General features: G+C 39.2%; 1 protein-coding gene and 1 long non-coding RNA gene across 2 annotated transcripts in view; both read left to right on the top strand.

Moving 5' to 3' along the window:
* LOC121652090 (nuclear GTPase SLIP-GC-like) overlaps positions 1 to 18,753 on the top strand; it is a 63,676-nt gene extending 44,923 nt beyond the window's left edge. The window contains exons 14-21 of the mRNA XM_042004645.1: positions 13,476 to 13,597; positions 13,982 to 14,155; positions 15,588 to 15,742; positions 16,613 to 16,730; positions 16,898 to 17,006; positions 17,095 to 17,228; positions 17,431 to 17,512; positions 18,022 to 18,753. Coding sequence (XP_041860579.1) covers positions 13,476 to 13,597; positions 13,982 to 14,155; positions 15,588 to 15,742; positions 16,613 to 16,730; positions 16,898 to 17,006; positions 17,095 to 17,228; positions 17,431 to 17,512; positions 18,022 to 18,098 — 971 coding nt within the window. The 3' untranslated portion in view covers positions 18,099 to 18,753. The remainder of the gene's footprint in view (positions 1 to 13,475; positions 13,598 to 13,981; positions 14,156 to 15,587; positions 15,743 to 16,612; positions 16,731 to 16,897; positions 17,007 to 17,094; positions 17,229 to 17,430; positions 17,513 to 18,021) is intronic.
* Positions 18,754 to 22,405: 3,652 nt separating this feature from the next.
* LOC121652207 lies at positions 22,406 to 23,604 on the top strand. Its single transcript, XR_006012572.1, has 3 exons — positions 22,406 to 22,583; positions 22,907 to 22,990; positions 23,486 to 23,604. It is a non-coding gene; the product is annotated as an uncharacterized LOC121652207 (long non-coding RNA).
* Positions 23,605 to 24,302: the final 698 nt, after the last annotated feature.

The raw sequence follows: 24,302 nt of genomic DNA, 5'->3' as shown, positions 1-24,302 counted from the left end.
TTATATTTATTGTTTTTCAAATGAATCAATTTTGTCTGAACTCATGACAGGACTAAAATCAGCGATTTGGAGACAGATAAGAGGGAGCTGGTTGGTGTTTTTGGCAGAACTGGGGCAGGAAAGAGTTCTTTGATAAATGCTGTCATTGGGGAGAAGAAACTTTTGCCCACTGGAAGTGTCAGTGCATGCACCTCAGTAATGATTAAAGTAGAGGCTAACAGGCACAACTTGAAGTATGAGGTGGACATTGAGTTCATTACAGAAGAGGTGAAATTAATTTTTGATATATTTATTCTGTTTGAAAACTAATCTACTCTGAAAAAAAACAGAATCTGCTCACTATGTAGTCATAACACCAATAAACTTTTTTTTTCTCTTCTTTTTTAATAGGAGTGGAAAGATGAGGTGTGGTCAATAAATCAGCTCAATGTGGATAATCCAGACAGTGAAACAAAGAGTGATCATGATGATGATCATCGTGATATTGTTGAAAAGCTGTCAGCCCTTTATGGAGACGAGTGGAAAGAGAAAACACCTGAAAACCTCTTGGACAACAAATACTTCAACGAAATTCCAGAATTCCTCAAGTCCAGGAAGAAGACTTTGATATGCGACTCAGTAAGACATGAAAAACAGATTTGTACTTTATAGAAAGCTCCAGTCTAACTTAGATTACTTTCACCTTGCAGCACAACGCTGTATATTAATAATTAAGACAAATGAGGTCCATGTTTACCTTGACATGTTTTGACAAATTTCTCTAGCCTTCCTCAGATGGGTCATGTGATGTTGCTGTGGAGTGTCTTATAGTCACAACAGTAGAATGAAAACGATCACCATGCAGGGGAAAAGGCAAATAGGTTTAGAGATGTAGTGTACACGCCAGGCCAAATAAATTAAAAAGATGCAGCTGCATAAACATGACATTGTGCTTTTCAAGAGTTAATCAGAATCTGTGTGTGCAAGTGCGACATGAATTGAATTAATAATTGTTTCCAAAAGATTCCAGTTCTAGATCCTCACCTTGTGTTGAAAGAAAATTTCATTCTGGAGGGTGTTGTTAAATCTTTGTGGTTTTATCCACCCAAAACTCTTCCCATTTAAATGAGAGGCCAGAATACAACCAAACTTTTGTGTTTTATTGTCTCAGCTGTCTGTCATCCCGTGGAGGACGGCATTCCAGGTATGTGACTAAGTTCAATACATCATACCTGTTGACGATCATTGCGGCCTACTTCCTTATCTCGATGGCCTCCCTGATCCAATGATGCTTTCTGAGTCCGACTCTGCCTTCTTCCCAGTCCATGATGTAGTCTTGTCTTTTGCAATAGTAATAAGGCAAATCTTAGATTTTTGTGTTCTGCTTTTGATTTGCTGCCAGTGTTGGTGTTATCTTATGTCTAAAGTTCTTGGAAGCAGGCCCTAAAGATCTTCAAAGGGATGTTGGATTGCACACCTTGTTACACACCTGAGATGCAATCTTCTATATGATGACAGACAGCAGGAGGCTTAATTGTCCTCTGCTGTCAGGTAAATCTAAAAAATCTGCTGTGATGAACCAACCAACGCCAGTGGGATGAAGCAGGGCGTGATCATCCCACACAAAGACTGGCTCACACAAATACAAAGCAAGATAAGACAGCAGAACATCCAGGGGTGCTGGAGCAACACGGCCGACTCAAAGTCAACCTCAATTTTCAATCATGTGGATTTCTTATATCCTCCAAATTTATTATTTATTTACATTCTTAGTATTTCCACATGTTGTTGATTCCAGTTAGGGCTTTAAAAATTGTTTCTCCTTACACAGAAATCTATAATTATCCTACATTGGTACAGCAGAACACTGGTTCCCAACCTATTTTCTTTTTTTTTTTCTTTTTCTTTTTTTTTTAAAAATTTGTCCTGTCCAGCTTTATAACAAACAGAATGATGGTCTGGCTGCTCTGTTGTGCCGAACAAATTTGCTTTGCCAAGAGGAGCTTTATGGGTATAAGGTTCCTCTTGATATATTCGTTTATTTCTTTATTTGTTTAAATGTATTATTTTAACTTATTTATTTAGTATTATGGAATTTATCTAATCTTGCTGGACCTGATTGGAGGGGACAGAAAAAAAGAGTAATGAAGAGAAGTAAAAAGGAAAGTGGAAAAAGGGAAAAGGAGACAAGTAAAAACAGATAGAGGCAACGGCCCGTCAATTCAACCTAACACCAGACAACCAACTGCTACACCTGTACAGAATCACAACAGAGAATTTCTTACAGCTTTTACAAGTAAACTAAGCCGACAATCATCAGGAGTTTGTATAAAAAGTAACTAAGACAGCAAAACCTAAATGTATCACAGCAACAACCAAAGTACCAAAGACACATATTTAAAAAAACAAAAAAGAACCTAACCCCCCCCATGCAAAGACTAAAAAGTCATGGACCCCCTTCTCATGTATCAACAGAACCTATCAAGAAAAAAATCAAAACAAAAACTTCAAAATAATTTAGCACTATCAAAAAGTTGATATGAAATAGCTTGTCATTTTCTTTATTTCACATATCTAATCTTGCCTTTTTTGCAGGCTGAAGAGCTATCTGCACAATTTGTCAAATACACAAGAAATGACACAAAACATGGAGAAGGTAAAGAAGTAAAGAGGTGGTACTGGCCTCTGGTGAAGTGTGTGACTATTAGGGTACCAAACAATGATCTTCTCCAGCACGTCACAATCGTAGACCTACCTGGAAATGGGGACCGTAACAAGAGCAGAGATGAAATGTGGAAAGGGGTAATTATAATAGTGCACTATGAGTTTTTGTTTAATTTGGAATTTGTAATGTTAATGTTTTATGCAAACAAATAATAATAAGCAATTACTGTAAATGTACCATTTTAGATTGTCGGAAACTGTTCTGCTGTGTGGATTGTGGCTGGTATTGATCGTGCTGCATCAGAAAGAGAATCTTGGGAGATCCTGAAAAATGTCAGTAGTCTCATTGGAAATGGTGGCGAGTGTCAACACATTCACTTCATCTGCACCAAGTCTGATGACATTGAAGATCTGGATGACCGGTAAGTGAATAACATTGAAAGTGCATAGTAAATAAAATATATTTAACAATTTATTTGTAAATTTGTACAATTAATTTATATAAATAGGAGTAATTTTACAAGTTTTCACTAGATCTCCTATGTTCAGATTGTAAAAGACAGACTATGAGCCCTCGCGGACCCTGAGGTCCTCTGGTACCGGCCTTTTAACTATTCCCAAAGTTAGATCTAAAACACACGGTGAGGCCTCGTTTCATCATTTTGGTCCTCAGCTGTGGAACAGCCTGCCAGAGAGCCTCAGGGCTGCCGAGACTGTTGATGTTTTTAAGAAGAGGCTCAAGACCTTCCTTTTTAGTTTAGCCTTCTGATTTGATTTTATTCATTTTCTGTTATTTATCTCACCTTATCTTATCTTATCTGTCTCATTTATCTATTTTATTTTATTATATATTACTTTATTATATTTTATTTTAGATTCTTAACTGTTTCCCTATTTTATCGTTGTTTTAACTCCAGTGTTTCTTTATGGGGATCCTAAACTCTGGGAGTCAAGCCTGCTTGGTCTGCCCTCTGCAAACATGACTTGACTGGCTCCTGGTGTGAATGGGTCCCCAAAAATGCCGTTTCCTCACAGCAGCGCCAAGCCAGAGACAGATATTAGGAGTTTGTGTGTGTGTGTGTGTGTGTGGATGGGTGAGGGGGGGTGGGTGGGAGGTGTTTAATCTGTCACATAACTGGGTGTGTAAATGGCTTATTGTTTTTGTTCTGTGATTTTCTTTTTTCATTTTAATATGCATTCATTTATACTATGTAAAGCACTTTGTGTTGCCTTTGCATTAAAAGCGCTTTATAACTAAAATTTGATTTGATTTGATTTGACATCAACAACCAAGCACACATTTGGAGATTCATGAGTAATCTCCCTCTTAAATTACCACAAAGCCTTGTTGCAGAAGCACCAAAAGGGAGCAACATAAACATGGCATGCCTGTAATCCACTTTTAAGTTTGGGAGAAGGGGACCAGTCCCAATCCCAGTTGCCACGGAGTGAGAAACAGGTTACATCATGGAAAGGATGCCAGTCTATTGTAGGATTTCCTCTGTGATCATCACCAACATACTTTCACTGTAAATGGGTCCTTTCTTTTAATTTAATTTAGTCAATCATGTTTACTGCTACCTTTGTTTTACTTGTTTTGTTTGACAATTAATTCTATATGTTTTGTGGTATATTATAAATCTTAAGGTTGTGCTGCCTTCTTACCAAGTAACCCTTGGAAAAGAAATTTCTCATCTCAATTAGGTTTTTATCTGGGCAAATAAAAGAGAAACTAAAATTTAAAGTTATACTTTTCTAAAAGTTCACGAACCACAGAGCTGTGTAACTACTTGTGTGCTGGACAGGGACAGATGTGGACATTATATGTGGATAACTAGATTTAGATTTAACATTTAGATATAAGATTTAGCATTTAGATATACGATTCAACTTTGAGATTTACGATTCAAGATTTAGATATATTAAGATTTAAATATAAGATTTAACATTTAGATATAACATTTAAATTTAGATTTAAATATTTAGATTTAGATTTAACATTTAGATTTAACATATAGCATTTAGATTTAAAATTTAGATTTAGATGTTTTATTTGACCATTATATATGTAGTTAACAGTTGTGTTAAATGTAGGAAAAATGTGCTAAATGTGAGAAAAGTGAGATAAATAATGAAAATAGGTCCGGATGATGGACATGCCAGGATATGTGGTGTCTATAAACTGACGGTGAACCAGGTTTCACAACCAGACACATACCCTTTGCCTCGGGTAGAGGATCTTTTTCCCATGTTAGCAGGGGGTGAGACGTTCACAAAGTTCGACATGAGACACGCATACCAGCAGTTGCTGCTGGATGAGGACTCGGAACAGTTTGTCACCATTAATACCCACAGGGGTTTATTGAAGTACAACTGGCTGGTGTTTGGCGCAGCCTTGAGCCCGGCAATTTTTCAGCGCACAATGGACTATCTGCTGCAAAACATTCCACATGTAGCATTCTACCTAGATGACATCCTAGTCACGGGTAGGAATGACAGGGAGTATTTGCAAAATCTCGATCAGGTACTGCAGAGACTGGCAGAAGCCAGCCTACGGCTGAAACACAACAAGTGTGTGTTTCAGGCCCCGAGCTTCACCGACCCGGGCCACAGAAAATCAGCTCTGGGGCTATCCACCGTAGAGGAGAAGGTGAGGGCAATTAAGGATGCACCAAGCCCAAGAGATGTGACAGAGCTTCGGTCCTTTTTGGGCTTTGTCAACTACTATAGTAAATTTTTACCTGATCTCTCTACAATGCTTGCTCCTCTCTACCAGCTTCTACACAAGGACTGCGTGTGGAAGTGGCAACAGGCTCAAGAGAACGCATTCAAGCAGGTTAAAGACCTACTGCGTTCTGACAGGCTACACATTTTTTGACCCAGACAAACCAGTTGTTCTGTCATGTGATGCGTTTCCCTATGGAGTGGGAGCTGTTCTGTCACATGTGATGAAGGACGGATCAGAAAACCAGTAGGTTATGTGTCACGCACTCTTTCAGCTGCGGAGAAGGGGTATTCTCAGCTGGAAAAAAAGGGGCTGGCTGTGGTGTTTGCTGTTAAAAGTTTTCACCAGTATCTTTATGGTCGTCCGTTTACCATTTTTACCGACCATAAGCTTCTAACAGGGTAATTTTGCGAGTCAAAGGGCTTCGGCGAGGGTGCAACGCTGGGCGTTGATGCTCTCTGCGTACCACTATAAGATTGTGTATAGAGCAGGAAGTGAGAATGCGAACATGGATGCTTTCAGTCGTCTTCCTCTGGATGACACACCTACTAGCACCGGTTTACCACGAGAGACGGTGTTCCTGCTGGACAGACTGTCTCAGACTCCAGTGACTGTGAGTCAGTTTAGGCCAACAGTGGTGGAACAGGAAGCGTTCAAACCTTTTGTTAGGCGGCAATTGGAACTTAGTGTCCAAGATGAGTGTCTTCTCTGAGGGTCAAGGGTGATTGTTCCAACCCCAGGACAGGAACAGGTGTTGGAGGAACTTCATGTTGCTGGGGGACATTGGGGGAATACCGGTTGCAAAGCAGTGGGACGAGGGTCGGTCAACGCTGGTGGTCCAGCCTGTCTATGCTCAGAACTTGGTGGAGGGTGCAGTTTCTGCCTCAGGACAAGAAATTCCTGTGGTTGAACTGAGAAGGTCAAAGAGGCAACACAAGCCTCCAGATGGACTTAATTTGTGAGCTAGTTAGGTCACAATGTTTGTTAATGTAATGGGGCGGCGCGGTTTCCACAGCTAGTCACACAGTCAGGGACCACGCCTCCCCCTCTCTGTTAAGTTCATACTGAGAATACCACAGGCCAGAGACGTGTCAACTAAAACAATACAGCTTTATTAAACAATGCAATAATAACTAAAGTTCAAAACAATCCAACGAAGCGGTAGCACTGTGGAAAAGAAAGGGAATTCACTGTCAGGGCTAACCCAGCCCGCGGCAGCTCCAACCCGCAACAAAGCAAAAGAGGGGTCCGTGTTCTAAACCACCCGTGTAAACACTCACACTCACACTGCACGAAAAGGGATGTGAACCACCACCAGGGATGGGGCGGCTGCCCCCGGCCGCAGCACCTGACAAGAAAAAAGGGGGAAGAAAAATTAAAACACAAAAGCCACAGTGCTACACTTTAACAAAACAAAAACACTCAAAACACAATGAAAGCATGCACAAGAATTAAAACCCCCAAAAAACCATGCAACATAATTAAACAACAACCTAGCATAAACACACAAAAATAAACAAGGCTATTAAGATGGCGCCAGCCTGGTCCACCAGTGCGTCCAGGCCCCGCAACCAGGCAGCGTCACGCCGGGTTGCAACACCATCCGTTCGCTCCACACTGGGGATAATCCGGGCAGACAGACAGCCAGAGGGATGGATGAAAACCCGGCAGAGCCAGAACAGTAGCAGAGCTCCCTCAGAGAGTGACGGCGGCGCACAGCCCAAGCCTGCCGCCTCTCTCGGTTGGCATACCCAGGAACCAAGAGAAGCGCCAATGCCTCCAATCCCATGGTTCGGTTATCCAATGATCGGAGCAGACATCCAGCCATGTGCACCACATTCAGCAGAGCAGTCGGCTCTCCACACTCCAGCAGCCACTCACGCTGTGTGGAAGCCCGACCCTAACCAGCAAGCTAAGGCTACAGCTCCGCCACACCAGCCACAACCACCACGGGAGATTGGAGAAAAGGGCCTGTGGAGCAAACCCATCCGCTGTTAAAAAGGGCCGTGGTGCCGCCCCCTAATCACGGTGGTAACCCAGGTGGTTGTAGCCAGACTGGCAATGCCACATAGTGGCCAGGAGGAAAACAACCTCCTGCCACATCAAGGTTCGGACTGTTGTTCTGATTGTAAAACTATAAGAGAATGACAGTAACCCTGACAGTCTTGAGAAGATACTGTGGGGTGGATGTTTTAGACTTAAAGGGGGAGAGATGTTGTGGCCTGGATCGATCTGTCAGTGATCGATCCCTGGAACTGTGTGGGTAGTTTCTGTTTTCCCTTGGGTTTAAGGGACAACCCCTCCCAACTTCCTCATGTGGTGGTCAGTGTTCAATAAAGTATTTTTTTTTTTTTTCTCCAGTTAGGCCACTTAGACCCCTGGCCACCGGGAATAGTCCCACTGCTCCCGTCGACCAGTCCGGGCCTGGCAAGATGTTTGCATTTTATTATTATTTTTTTACTTAGAGTTCAGAGACAGTTCTTAGTAACTGGAGTTTATGTTTGTACAGAATGGGGTTTGGGTGGGTGGGGCGAGTGTACATGATCCTAGGTTTGTATGTTTGTGAGTTTGTGTGCAATTGTGTGTGAATAATTGAGGTGTGCCTTTTTATTTATTTTTTTATTTTATATAATATTTTGATGTGTGAAGGCTTTTAGATTTTGTATTCAATATGTATGAATTGTTTTTTATTATGTACAGCATTTTGTGTTGTGCTATATAAATAAAATTTGATTTGATTTGATTTGATGAAAAAAAAAATCCTCAGGACAGAAAAAAAGTAAAACTTTTTAGGTGTCCTGATGAAACTGTTTCATTCAGTGGAGTCGCTCAAAATATTCTTAAAGTTCAGATCTCAGAAAACATATTGATGTTATCAAAACATACAAAGAATATTGGATCCATTTAAAGCCATAATACGACTCAGAAATTCATTCAATGATGGTAGATTCAGCTTGATCAGCAGTGTTGTTTTTGGCAGGCATCTCAGTTTTAGTGTTAGTCTTAGTCTTCAGGATGAAAATGCCTATTAGTTTTAGTCACATTTAAGTAATTTATAAGTTTGATAGTTTTAGTCCAGTTTTAGTCGATGAAAACTCATAAAGGTTTTAGTCTAGTTTTAGTCAAATAAAAAAAAGTATTAGTCTTTTAACAAATTAATTTAGGTCAAAAATATGTATTAAAAAGTGGAACCAAGGTTGACAGGTTATAACAAGTATTGCAATTCATAAAACAAGTTAACCTTAATGCTTTTGCATAATAACCAGATCCTTTACCAGATTGATAGCTTTAGCCGAGACTTTCCAATCAACAGGGATCATGTGGATTGACGCTGCCACCATGATTCATCTATGAATGAATAAAGTGCTTGTCTGTGTGCGAGCTGCACATCAGGCTTTGGGCGTGGCCAAGGTGCATCAGCATTGTTGACTGACAAGTTGCGCTCACACAGAAATGTCATGCATTTTTAATGTCGGACAATCAGCCCTTGAACATTTTCGTCTCGTCAACTAAATCTCACAAACGTCTTGTCATGTTTTAGTCATCAGAGAGCCATGTTTAGCTCGGCATTGGTCGAATCCCAAATGGAACACTTGAGCATTCCTGCACTCACGGGCGCGCTCCCGCGAGGGGCTCGAGGGTTCAGTGGTATTCCAATTGGAATTGTGTGAGTGATCAAGGGATGATGGCGGACATTTTTGAGCCCTTTCTGCCCCCTTTCCATAAGTCAGCATCTATGCCAACTTTCGCTAAGGAATTACCCATAAATCACTGCGATGTCACGTGAAACACGGAGTTTACCGAGAGAAGCCGACGTGTGAAACATGTTCTTCAGTATTGTGGCGCTGGGTCGTTATATTTTTCGCCGTTTAATTTCCCCACGGCGGCGTTTACAGGAGCTTCCTGACCTCTACTATATATACTATATATATATTGTGTGTATATATATATATATATATATATATATATATATATATATATATGTGTGTGTATATATATATATATATATATATATATGTGTATATATATATATATATGTGTGTATATATATATATATATATATATATGTGTGTATGGCGTCTCTCTCCTTGCAGTGCAGGTCTCAAAGTGCTGTCCCAATCCTATTTAAAGCATTTCGAGCCCTTGTGGCCTGTCACCCTCGACTCCTCACGCAGGTGATGTCATTTAGTCATCAGGGGCTCAGGGCGAGTGCTCAAGTTTTCGGTTTGGGATTGGGGGATTGTCTCGTTCTCATCATGGAAAAAAGGTTCGTCAACAAAAATTTTTTTTTATCGTTAACATTGATGAAAACAATACTGTTAATCAGCTGTGCACGTTCCCGTGACGACTGTGACGCTATTGGGGTAACACCGGAGCAGGAGAAATATTTCATCTGCTCCTCACTGCAGCAAGATGCTTCCATCTTCACCTGCTTGAGAGATTTTAGAAAACTCTCATATTTCTGATTTTCAGCTGGTTGACATGTTTTCTGACTAGTGCACTCTGTCCTCTGACAGAAACGTGTGTATGTGCATATGTGTATGTGTGTGTGTGCTGACTGCCATGGACACATGCAGTCATGTAAATCATATAAATAGCATCAGGCTGTTTACTATTTGATAAAAGGACAAAGTGTAAACTTGTTCTAGAGGAAATGTGACTTTAAATGACAGATTGGATTTATTTTAAACTATGTGGGTGGTGACATCACTTCCTGTTGTTGAACGTGATGGCACTAGTTAGCATTAGCTGCTAATATGAGTGACACAGTCTTAGTGTTAGTTGTTAATGTAAGCGGTAATCCGCTCCAAAAGACTTTATAGATTAATATAATCCACACTGGTGAATGGAAACATCTGAAATTGACATTATCTCGGCAAGAGAAGCTGGTTTTGGATGGAAGAAACAGATTAAACCCGTGTAAATATTCTAAGATCTCGCCGGCTCTCAGTTCACGCGAGAGTAAGGTTACATTACCGGAAATAAGGACATATAAAAAAACAACAATCTTCAAGTTTAATAAATAGATATTTGATTTATTTCATTTGAATCTATTAAAATCAATAAATCACTTTCTTTTAAACCAGCCCTAGTCCAACTTTACTGATTGCATGTGTCCAAACCAATATCTACTAAACCAAGCTACACAGTCCTCTGGGAGATCAATAAACTGTAACCTTTCCAAAAGAATGGAATAGTTTACAGAATCAAAATCCTTTGCGAGGCCAACAAAAACAGCTTCACAGTATTCTTTATTGATATCTACACACACAAAACGTTAAATGTAGTGGACATATGCAACAGTGCCCAAATTTAAAGCCAGACTGCCAGATGTTTAGAATACTATCAGTCTACAGATGATCTATAAGCTGTTTGTGTTTTCATCAAAATAAAGATAGGCTGCTAACAGTTTATTTCAGTATCATCACCTTCTATTACAGATTGCCATGCTTGAGAAAACACTCAGATTTGGAATGACAGACTGAACAAGTCACAGATTGGAACTGCAATGACATGAGTGGCATTTCTTTTTTTCTTTTTTTTTTCTTCTTTTTTTTTAAGTGTCTAACCCATCAAGACTGGCAGATTTATAGGTTTCCAGACTAAGAAGCTGATGTGTAGCTGAATGGAGAAGGGTGGTTGTCTTAGGCACGTGAATGAGTTACAGAGAGAGTTATATGACCAACCAGCTTTAGCAAAATGTTAGTTATAGTAATGTATCACTGTGGTTTTGTCAGTGACAAAAATATCATAAGATTTGATTACAATGGACAGGTGTAAGTGTTTACTTTTATTCTAAAATATTTCAGTCATTTACAAAAAAAATTTGAATTTCTGCAATTGGTGCTTAGCTGCTGTTTGAAGTAATTGGTTTTTGCTAGCCTCATGGACTGGGTGTCAGTGTAGCTTCTAGTCCAGGGGTGTCCACCTCCGGTCCTCGTGAGCTACTGTCCTGCAGGTTTTAGATGTCTCCTACTACAACACACCTCTGCACAAGCCTGTTAATGACCCAGTGATTTGAGTCAGGTGTGTTGCATCAGGGTAGAATCCAAAACCTGGAGGACAGTAGCTCACGAGGACTGGAGTTAGAGATCCCTGTTCTAGTCACTTCTAGTTATTAAAAGTCTTAGTTCTTCATAAAAACATATTAGTTCACCATCAGTGGTGTTTTTAGTGAATGATCTCAGGAAGGTCGTGACCGAACCAGATACAGAGAACATTCAATTTACTCTGACTTTGTTTAGGAGATGCATGTTTGTTGTGAACAGCAGTAAAGGAGGTTTTGAAGTATGACAGGCTTCTTCAACATCAGTCATGAGGCTAATTCTTTGCCACTGTAAAAGATTTTTGGTCATGCAGCTTTTTAAATGTTTCAGTATGTCTTTGCAAACAACCAGTGGTGGTTGTCTCAGACAATGCCTTTGCGAACATAGGGTGTGCTACAATGGTCGATAAGGTTTCAATAAAACACTCCAGATATGTACCTGTCTGGTCTATTGGTACACATAATATCAATTAGTGTGCCAGATACCATTAAATGGGTGTTATATCTGGTAGGGGTCTGCACAATCTGAGGAAAATTTAAAGCAAGTCATTGCAGCTGTATGTAGGATTTGTTTACTAGAGAAATAGATGAAGAATTCTCATCAGATTTTAGGGCTTGTGTAAATATCTATGTTTTAGGTCATATTTATGCATAAATAAAGGAAACTTGCAAAGGGTTTGCAAACTTTGAAGCATCTGTATCTCTATTCTTAAAGCTCTGTAGATGACGTTGGTGCTCGCATATTTAAGAGAAACACAGAAGCCAAGGAGGCAGTGTTACAGGAGTTCGACAAGCTCCACGCAATAAAGGTGAGGTTTTAAACCAAATTATTAAGAGGGACAAAATATGGGATAAACTTTGTGCCACTGGAGAGTGAATCTAAATTCTTTATATTTGAATATGAATTGTTCAGTATGAACCTGCACATGACTTTTTGAATAATTGCATTACAAACCCAATCCAAATGACCGTATTTGATATTGAATCTTTGTTTTTTGAATGTGTATTGTAGTGCAGTTGAAACGTTTGTTTTTGAAAAATTAGTTTCCCTAATTCATTTTCATAGTTCAGTTTCAGTTCCCTCCATTCAAATTCAGATCTGAAATTCAAACTTTTGTGCCACACATCTAGTCGATCGCAGACGGAGTCCCCACCCTCCATCTGCCCCCACCCTCTCCCTGCTCTCTCTCTGCTGGTAGACATTGAGAACAACTGCACAAAACTGACGTTACTCCATCTGCGATCGACTAGTTTTGCCTCACGTCAGGTCCCGGATGTGTGGATGACAAAAGGCTGCACATGCATCATGTGATTGTATTGTTTAGCATTTTTACAGCAGACTGAAGTCGCCAGTGAGAATAGCCCTCAATTCTCCACTCAAATAAAAACTGTATGAGTTAAACCCATATCACAAAAAAGTATAAAAAAAAAATTAAAGGATTTGCAGAAGAACAGAGAGGAAATGGAAAAAATATATATTGAAATTTTATATAAACAACTCAAAATCTACAAAAATGCAGTTAAATAGGGAAGAACCCTTCCTATTTTGATATTAATATTGAGACGGAAACTGGTTGTGAGTTTCTCTTCGTGAGGTGGACGGTGGATTTAAAAAGGAAATTAAAATTTTATTAGATTTACTCGTTTCTTTATTTTATTTATTTATTTATTTATTTATATTTGCTGAAAAAGATGTGCAGCTGGTTGCCTGACTTTTTTTAAATCTTTAAACTTTTTTTGGTTTTAGATTGTACTAACACAATGTTTTCCAGACATAACTACAGCGTCTATATGAACATTTCCTTTTTTCAAGAAACACTTCAGTGATGACAGTTTCAAAGTGTTCACAGTGAGCTCCAGGGAGTTTCTAAACGGAAGACGTCTAAATAAAGAAAGTAATGGTGGGTGAAATCTTACAATTCTGTGTACAAACTGTGTTTGCTGAAAATGTTTAACATGCATTTCCTCTTTTTTGCTTGCTTAAATTTGGACATGACTGAATAATTTGAGAGTGACTTTTTAATTTCCATGCACTTTTGTATTTCTGCTGTATTTTTCCAGAAATACCCAAACTTCAGGATTTTCTGAAAAACCTCAATGATTGTCACTCAGAGACATTAAACTATGTGTCTGGAGCTCATGGGATTCTCTCCTTGATTCAAGGGGCCAGCTGTGGAGGAGCAGTAAGATAGTTCTCCCTAATAATTACCTCCACTGAGTAGGTCTGTCTCTCGGTTTGTGTCTGTCTGCTAGCAACACAATTCAAAAAGTTATGGATGGATTTGGATGAAATTTTTAGGAAATCTCAGAAATGTAATAAGGAATAAGTAATCCTGGATCCAGGAATTTTAAAAGGATTCTTTATTATGAGGAGATCATTTTGCCAGTAGAGCCTCTAACCCCAAAATAATGAAAAAAAAAATGGCTTGGTGGTGGTCTGGCATCTCTGAGTGCATCTAGTTATCAGTTATTTAGATAGATATTAGATAGATATTTTAGATTAGTACATTTCTTGAACATTAGTTACCTGATATAAATTTCTTCTTTTTTTTCCTTTTTTTTTTTAGACTGGTCAAAAAACTGTTGTTTGTGAACATATTACAAAAAAGATAAATGATCATCTTTGTCCGACCTCAGAAGCAATGCTTAAAACTTACAGAGCTTTTAAAAAATGCCTCAGTGAAGGGGTGGAGACCTCAAAACGCTCATGTGAAAGGAGCTTGAAGTTTTTCTTGTATCCAGTAAGTATGTATTTTGCTCATATATTGTGTCAACTTTGGTTCTCTGCATGTGTTAAACCTCTTTTTCCTGTAGCACTTTACATTAAAGCTCTGTAATTATATGGTAATAGTGTGGTAATATCTTGTAATACAGAAGAAATAACCTGGTAATACTCTGTAATTACCAGTAGTGATAAACAGATAATATCCTAGTAGTAACACTGGGAACATCATGGTAACAATAGACTAAAACTGAAGTTAAAGGGTAATAAGTTGCCTGTAACCTACAGCAATAGGAGGGTAACAAATTTAATCAGAAAATGAAACTATTTGGTAGTACTATGTTAATATTGTGGTAATTACCTGGTAGCTGTCTGGAAATGTTACAAATATCTATACCAGGGGTGCTTAAAGTTGCTCCTCGAGGGCCGCTGTCCTGGAGATTTTCTAATGTTTCCTGCTTCAACACACCTGACTCAAATTAAATAGATCCAACAGCCTATTAAGTTTTGCACAATGACTCATCAATTTGAGTCAGGTGGTTTTGGAGCAGGGACTCATCAAAAGCCTGTAGGATTGTGGCCCTTGACGACCGGAGATGGAAAACATGGAAACGATATCAGTTGTTTCTACATAATAACCAAGAATCAGGGCTGCAAAGTGACCCATTACCTTTTTCTGTCCATGATATCAATTACATTACAGCACACATTGTCATATAAAACAATAACATGGAATCAACATCAGTAGTTTCTTTGTAATAACAGCCCTGATTCATGGTTATTACATAGGAACTACTGATGTTGTTTCCATGTTATTGTTTCAAATGGCAATGTCTGCTGTAATGTAATATTACCATGTACTAATACAGAAACAGGTCATGGGTCACTTTGCAGCCCTGATTTGTGGTTATTACATAGAAACTACTGTTGTTGTTTCCATGTTATTGCATTTTATTGTGATGTCTGCTGTAATGTAATATTACTATGAAATAAAATGGAAACATTCAATGGATAACTTTACATCCACGAGTCATCGTTATTACATAGAAACTGTCCAATTATAATTAGGTAATAATGACATTATCTCACCATAGTTACTGCTTTCTTTAATATTTGTAACATTTCCAGACAGCGACCAGGTAATTACCACAATATTACGATAGTACTGCCAAATAGTTTCACTTTCTCATTAAATTTGTTACCCTCCTATTGCTTTAGGTTACAGGCTACTTATTACCCTTTAACTTTAAACCCTTTAAACAGTTTTAGTCTATTGTTAGCATGATTTTCCCAGTGTTACTATTAGGATATTATCTGTTTATCACTACTGGTAATTACAGAGTATTACCAGGTTATTTCTTCTGTGTTACCATGATATTACAACATTATTACTACAATATTACCATATATTTACCGAGCTGTAATGTAACATGCTACCTAATTTCCTTTAGAGAAGGTCTGGGAGTGCGTTTCACAGGATACTGAAGTGCGTAGTCAACAATGATGGCATTTATCAGCCCAAAAAAGGAAAACAACTGAACCTCAACCTGAAGTTAGCATCATTCCTGACTGGCAGCATCGATGAGGAATTCAGAAAGACTTTCCCGTAAGGAAAAATATTTTTTTAGTGTCTTGTCTTTAAACTATAGGAATATATTAAAATTGTAAATAATACTACTTACAGTTTATCAAATCTTTATGAATATTCAGCATGCTGATGTGTTAATGCTTCTATTTTTGTTATTTACACTACAGCACAATATCTTAATCACTGGTTAGTCTAAATGTGCAACATTGTGATCCATCTTCATCAGATAATTAAGAAGTATTTAATCGCATCCTCTCTGTAAAATAACTGAAGTGCATTCAGCCCAGGGCTTCTGCTGCACTTAGTCCACTTGCAGTATGTGCTTTAATATCTTCTAATTAGATAACTTTTGGCCAAGTGTTGTCTCTTTCTGTTCCGTGTTTATCCCTTTATAAAGCCATGATGATACAGAATTTTTAAAAATGTGTTAATAAATAAATAATATTAATAAATAAAACCTATGTTTTTATGGAGAGCTGATGTTAGCATCCAGACTGCTGGCACCTTGCTTTGCAAGTCATGAACTAAGCTTCCCATGCATTACAATCAAAACATGGGTATTTTGTTTTTATGTAGTTAGGGTTGGATGTATGTACCATGGATGGATAGTTGGGTTGTCATTTTAGGGATGTCAAAAATAACGCGTTAACGGCGTTAATTCTTTTATGTAATTAACTGCGTTAAAGATTTTAACACAATTGACGCATGCGTGGCATGACAAGCCCCATACATCCATCATTTTTTCATTACAATGGCGGGACGTGGAAAAGAATAATGGACTTGAGAATGAACACAGCATTAATGGAGCAACCAGTGTACGTCGCCTCCGTGGAGAATGGGGGTGTTTTAATATATATATATATGTATATATATATATTTATTTTTCAGAAATGAAGGGAAACATGGGCCATTCTTTGGTGTCATCAATGCTTTTACACTGGACACAGAGGGACTGATTCAGCAGTACAATGACGTCAAACTGCAGCTGATATTTCTGAAGACAGAGGTAATGGATGAGAGAAGCAATAACCTGCCTATTGTTAATGCAAGGCTGTTTTATAGTATATGTATGTTTCATACATAGGAAAATGTTAGATGTACTGCTTTTAAGCAAAGATCTGCAACAATATAAAGTTTAGGTGTTTAACCATGTTTTTTATTATCTCTTTTTAGGAAGAAAAACTTAAGACAAAACTGAAAAGAGAAATCCGTGACCGCAAGAAAACGATCTACCACAGTCTGATGGAGACCATTGAAAAAAGCATGCAAGACTGCTACGAAAGTAAAGAAAATTTTATAGGATAGAGCCTATTTGTATAACAGTTGATGGATACTCTGCATATAAATGTGTCATAACCTCTTTTTTTTAGGAGCAGCAGAATTTAGTGGACCAGGCTCGTTGTTGAACATGAGACACACGATTGAGAGACATGTGTCCGAGTCAAAGAACATCATGTTTGACCAGGCAAAGAAGGTTATGTTAAACCAGCTCATAAACTTGATGGTATGTCACGTTTGTAAATTTAACTTAAAATTTACATCATTTTAAGCTGCAAAACTCCTACACATTTGTTTGTACGTATGATTGAGCAGCTACTAAGCTTACATGTAACAGTGATTTTATGTGTGATGAACTATTAATTTATTTTTATTACATACTAAATTTTTGTACCTTAATAAATGATAACTATTTCATGCTAAATTAGAAGTACATCATTATTACTCTGGAGGAAACAATGAGGGAATCAATTGAGCTCTCACTGAAGACTGACGACAACTTGATCCCAGGTAAAATAACCATCTGGTCTAATAGTGCATTATGAAACTGACAAAGAAATACAGCAGTTTAAAACTGGTGAAGATGGTAATATAGTTTAAAGCAAGTTTTAACAGGTATGCAAGTTAAAAGAATACAGAGAGAAATTTAAGAATTTTTTTCAAACGGAGGTCTCTTTAATGTCTTTTTGAAAAAGATAAATGACAACGAAGTGAAAACAATCAGTGAGGTATAATATATGCAAAATTAAAACTCCATTGCTACATCATTAAGCTTCCAAGTATTTTGCTCATTAAAACTAGTAAAGATCTCTTTTGTGCCATTATTTAGTTTCATCATTGTGTTCAATATGTATTTGTATTCTTTGTTATAAACAGTTAATAGAAAAAGATTGCTTTTATGACAGTTTCATGAAGTACTGTGAAACTGAGCTGAAAGTGAACATATCCAAGTAAAATAGTTTATGCAGGCCATTTAATATCATGTATTCATTTGACTGAAACAAATAATTGTTTTATAGATGTTTCAGCGGAACTTACGATGGTGGCGAAACTCTTTGATGAACTGAAACGCATCCCAGAGGAAGAAATGTCATGAAATGGGAAAAACTTTTTTACCAGAGGTCTTGATTTTGTTCAGATTTATGTGAAAAATGTTTTTATTTACACAGATGCTGTTCTATTAAAAAGCTTCGCTGAACACAGGGATCATGACAATCCAGGACAACTTCAAAGACCTGGCAATTATTAATGCATGTTGTGACAGTGTACGTAATTCCACTTTTATTAAATGTTTTGTTGTTGTTTTCATTTTCTAGATATACATAGATATATGCTTGAATTTATTGGGAGGATTTGGTATCTTCTTTATTTTCATGTAGCAGAGGGTTGCCTTGATGATTGATGCAAATGTAGAAAAAATAAATCAAATTAAAGGTCCTTGTTAAATCCAAAGAAAGAATGTAAACATTTTATCATATAGGTTAAATCCAGAGGGCTAGAATAACGTCCGTTGTAGTCCTTTTTATTTTAGTTTAATGTAGTTTTGCTGGGAAGGGAGCAGGTTTAGGATTGTATTGAATGTATGGATGTAGACATTTATTGTTGAGACAGGTTGCTTTTCCTGTCTCTGGCTTCTAAGTAAAAACTCTTTGTTTAATTACTGAGTTTGTTTTGTTTCAATCTGTGATGTTTCTTTATGCTCAGAAATGAGTTCATGATTGACTGATGTTCAATAAAAAACTCTGCTCAGCTTTTGTTTTTGTCTTGCTTTACAGGATTTCTTACTCCAACACATCGTTTGAAAACACACTGAAACACCAACTTTGTCTAGAAATAAACTTTTCAGAGGAATGCATTTCTATTTTTGTTGAACATGATCAACATTTGTGTGAACCATGTAAACTTGTCTTAATCAGCAGCTGCCAGCCAAATTAAACCATTCCACTGCTAATATATCTTCATTAACTGTAGTGTAATGTACTGCTTTACCATGCAGCAGTGCACATTTTGTAATGAGTTCAAAAGTAAACACATGTTAAATATAAAAAAACTGTATTGTTAGTGGTGAAATTCACTGGTTTGACAGAACAACAGAAATCTAATTTTATTTGGACTAACAACCCTTTACAGCAAGAAAAATGCAAACACACACACACACATGGATATATATATATATATATATCCATATCCATATCCATCCATCCATCCATTGTCTGCCGCTTATCCGGAGTCGGGTCGCAGGGGCAGCTGCCTAAGCAGGGAAACCCAGACTTCCCTCTCCCCGGCCACATTCACCAGCTCATCCAGAGGGATCCCGAGGTGTTCCCAGGTCAGCAGAGAGATGTAGTCCATCCAGCACATCCTAGGTCTTTCCCGGGGCCTCTTTCCGGTGGGACGTGCCCGGAACACCTCACCAGGGAGGCGTCCAGGAGGCATCCTAACCAGATGCCCGAGCCACCTCATCTGGCTCCTCTAGATGTGGAGGAGCAGCGGCTCTACTCTGAGCCCCTCCCAGATCACCGAGCTTCTCACCCTATCTCTAAGGGAGAGCCCGGCCATCCTGCGGAGAAAACTCATTTCGGCCGCTTGTACTCGCGATCTTGTTCTTTCGGTCACTACCCACAGCTCTTGACCATAGGTGAGGGTAGGAACGTAGGTCGACCGGTAAATCAACTTTACCTTTTGGCTCAGCTCCCTCTTCATCACAACAGACTGATGCAGAGTCCGCATCACTGCATCGCCTGTCAATCTCCCGGTCCATCCTTCCCTAACTCGTGAACAAGACCCTGAGGTACGTGAACTCCTCCACTTGGGGCAGGCCGCTTTACACTCGGCTGCGAATCGCTCCAGTGAGAGCTGAAGATCATGGCCCGATGAAGCCAACAGAGCCACATCCTCCGTAAAGAGCAGAGACCCAATCCTGAGGCCACCGAACCGGATCCCCTCAACACCTCGGCTGCTCCTCAAAATTCTGTCCATAAAGGTTATGAACAGAATTGGTGACAAAGGGCAGCCTTGGCGGAGTCCAACCCGCACTGGAAACGATTCAGATTTACTGCCGGCAATGTGGACCAAGCTCTGACACCGGTCGTACAGGGACGGGTCAGCTCGTACAAGCAAGTCCGGCACTCCATACTCCCAGAGTACCCCCAACAGGAGTCCCCGAGGGACACGGTCGAATGCCTTCTCCAAGTCCACAAAGCACATGTAGATTGGTTGGGCAAACTCCCATGCCCCCTCAAAGACCCTGAAGAGGGTGTAGAGCTGGTCCACTGTTCCACGACCGGGACGAAAACCACACTGCTCCTCCTCAATCCGAGGTTCAACTATCTGACGGACCCTCCTCTCCAGCACCCCTGAATAGACCTTACCCGGGAGGCTGAGGAGTGTGATCCCCCTGTAGTTGGAGCACACCCTCCGGTCCCTCTTTTTGAAGAGGGGGACCACCACCCCAGTCTGCCAGTCCAGGGTTCCCGATGTCCATGCGATGCTGCAGGGGCGTGTCAGCCAAGACAGCCCTACAGCATCTAGAGCCTTGAGGAACTCTGGGCGGACCTCATCCACCCACGGGGCCTTGCCACCGAGGAGTTTTTTAACCACCTCAGCGACCTCAGCCCCAGAGATAGGAGAGCCAGCACCAGCTACCCCAGACTCTGCTTCCTCATCGGAAGACGTGTTGGTGGGATTGAGGAGGTCCTCTTAGTACCCTCTCCACTGCCTCACAACGTCCCGAGTCGAGGTCAGCAGCCCCCCATCCCCATTGTACACAGTGTTGACGGAGCACTGCTTTCCCCTCCTGATCCGCCGGCTGGTGAACCAGAATCTCCTCGAAGCCGTCCGGAAGTCATTCTCCATGGCCTCTCCAAACTCCTCCCATGCCCGATTTTTTGCCTCAGAGACCGCCAAAGCCGCGCTCCGCTTAGCCTGTCGATATCCCTCAGCTGCCTCTGGAGTCCCACAGGCCAGAAAGGCCCGATAGGACTCCTTCTTCAGCTGGACGGCATCCCTTACTGCTGGTGTAGGTTCGGGGGTTACCGGCACGACAGGCACCGACGACCTTACGGCCACAGCTGCGGCTGGCCGCCTCGACAATAGAGGCACGGAACACAGCCCATTCGGACTCAATGTCCCCCGCTTCACCCGGGACATGGTTGAAGCTCTGCCGGAGATGGGAGTTAAAACTCTTTCAGACAGGGGACTCTTTCAGACAGGGGACTCTGCCAGACGTTCCCAGCAGACCCTCACAACACGCTTGGGTCTGCCAGGTCTGACCGGCATCCTCCCCCACCATCTGAGCCAACCCACCACCAGGTGGAGATCAGTTGACAGCTCTGCCCCTCTCTTCACCCGAGTGTCCAGAACATGGGGCCATCCATCTGCCACCAGCCAGTTGTCTACATCCTCAGCCTCATACGTGTCTCTGATTGTTTGACTGTGTCTCTACGTCTCCTCTGTAGGACTCTACAGGTTTTGGTGGGCGACTGGTTATAGAATACATGCATGTACATTTTTGCATAACACTTTGCTGGATAACTAAAATAGGGCATTCCTCCAGGGTGTAAAACAAGTCAAGAATGCAAATGATTATAACTGAGTTCAAAGTAGCATCTAGGAGTGTAAAAACTTTATTTCAAAGCTAAAGTACATCCTGAATTGGAAAATAGTTGTTTTCTTGCCTGTTTCTTTGTTTTTTTCCTGGTAAAGTTGTGTTGCTGCTTTATGTGTTATTGTTTCAGAATCAGAATCAGAATACTTTATTAATCCCTTTGGAATTCCTCAGGGAAATTGTGTTTCCATTAAAACCCATCCAAAGGCAAAAACTTATTCTGTCAAGGATGAGGAGTCTGGTTCTGAAGTGAAAAATGATTACAAGTTTATTGAACACAGAATTAGAATACAAAGAATAGAAAGAGTAGAATTGCAATTTGAGAGACTGTTCAGAGGTCTGACAGCACAGAGATCTGAACAGAATCTGATAAGAAACACACAGGGAGCATCTTTTAAGCAGAATGATCATGTCACAGCACATCATATATCTTGTAAGATAAAAACAAAGAGACTGTCTGTTCCTCACACAGGATTAGACACTTCAGCAAACCTAATGAGCTTTTGCATTTATTGAGCACATAAACAACCCCACTGACATTAGGGCAGGATGTCCTGCTGGGCATCCTGAAGGTATCTGGCTAGTATCAGATAAGTCACACAGGTCAGTGTGAACTGCTCTAAGGAAATGCATTAACTTACGATAGCAACAGGCTACTCAGCATTAATCTCTGTTACCAAGAACTTAAACAATCTGTTTATCTTATGAGTGATCAGTATAGCACAATATTAAAGGGAATATATGAAATTTCCACAACAGTTTCTAACGTTAAAATAAATCTGTCCACGTGCTTTGACTTTCATTTCCCTCTTCTATTACATTTTCTGTGTACTAGTTCTGCCCCTCCCTTTGGTTGTTGGCAGTTTTTTTCCCAGCCTTTGTCTCATCCGTACTTTCAGCTTCCTGGTTTTGAGCAGCGTTTAAGACTTTCTCACACTACATGTCTGTGTCCTGACAGGCCTCTAACTTTAATTGGTAACTGTGCAACTGGTTCTGAACACTTGAGCAGGAAGTTTCATTCTTTTTCATCGTTACAATTCTAAAAAAAAAAAAACTGTTGTGTGTAGATAGATGGAAAAAAAGAGACTGTTTTAAAAAGAATATTAAATAACTCACAAAATAAAAAACTTGAAAATGTTTTGAACATTTTTTTAGTGTTCCAGAAAGAAAATACAGTCATAATTTTAAAAATCTTACCAGCTGCTAAGAAAGTGACACCTCTGAGGTCTTACCCTCTAATTTTTAGTCATTGTGATTCATCAATAGGCTTTGCTAAAAAACATGTTTCTGATTTTCAGATTTAACTGTGATGGAGACAACTGACTTCAACAGGGACAAATTAACTGAATGGGGCCTCAGTCAGTACATTCAGAAATTTGAAGGTACGGTGTAAGCCTGCTTATTTTAAACCTTTAAATCTGCTTTGGCAACATGCATGAGAAAAGCTGACAGATAATTAAGAAGAGAAAACAAATTCAAAGACAGAGATGTGTAAAACGTTTTGTGAACAACTTTGGGTATTTGCAAATGCATGTTTAAATCCACAAACAACAATAAAGCAGTTTGATCTTATAAAAAGACTTTACACATGCACACGTTACAAACTGCTCCAGTATTGATATTTTGCACACAGTTCATACAGGTTTGCACACTACTCATGTTTAAGCAGGTTAAAGGTTAATTTATTTTACGTATTCAATTTGCTTCACATTTTGTGTGGATTCAAGTGTACATTTCCAAATGACTTCATATTTGTGTGTGGACTTGAACAAACATTTTAAGCTCCTAACATGCTTTAAACATTTGTAAATCAAATTTTTTACACTGAAAATATTCTTGTCAGTTTTTTAAAAAGCAACTTTTTGTTTTTCTTTCAGAGGAAGGTGTTGACAAGAAGACTTTTTTAAGTCTTGGAGATTCAAACAGGCTTAATGAGTTGATTTCTCAAATTGGACCAAGAGCTAAATTCAAACAGAGACTTAAAGAATATGCAAAGGTAATCTACTTTGCTTGAAGGATTTCTTACTCATATACTACTGGATGAAAACAAATTGAAGCACAAATATCTTTGTCCATTTATCTCTATAAAACATAACAGAAAAATTCGGAATAATTATTTTTTTATTTGTTCTTTATACACAACCATCTTGTTCCAACCCTCTAAACTTAGGTTCTCTCTATTAGCAACTGCCAGCTCAATAATAGCATTTATTTAATATCAGGAATGTAATACCTCAACATTACTGTGAAAGTAATGAAGCAATCTACACCGAAACAAAAGATACTCTCTGATCATTTGGACATCATAAGATCTTTTAACAGTTAGGAAAAAGAATAAAGAAACATAAAAATAACTAGTGAGAATTTCTCTGCTGTGATAAAGCCCGGATGTCTAATTTCTGAAATAATATGGTTTTATTTCTCTGTCACGTTCTAGAGAGAAGGATTTAGTTTTGTCCAGGATAAATTAACAGAATGGGATCTCAGCGAGTTGATTCAAACGTTTGTAAGTAAATCATCACACTTCTGCTTTGGTGATGCCATTCATGAAAAATATTACATTCAAAAAGATCCTCATGCAACTGATCATTTCTCTATAAAATTATATTTCATTGCAGAACATGGCATCGACAAGGAATCCTTCCTATGTCTTGGAAAGTCAGACAGGATGAACATCTTGATCCAAAAAATTGG

The sequence above is a fragment of the Melanotaenia boesemani genome, chromosome 2, assembly GCF_017639745.1.
Source record: "Melanotaenia boesemani isolate fMelBoe1 chromosome 2, fMelBoe1.pri, whole genome shotgun sequence".
In the NCBI taxonomy this organism is placed as follows: Eukaryota; Metazoa; Chordata; class Actinopteri; order Atheriniformes; family Melanotaeniidae; genus Melanotaenia; species Melanotaenia boesemani.
The sequence above is the reverse complement of the archived record's forward strand: the minus strand, read 5'-3'. Positions and strand labels throughout refer to the sequence as shown.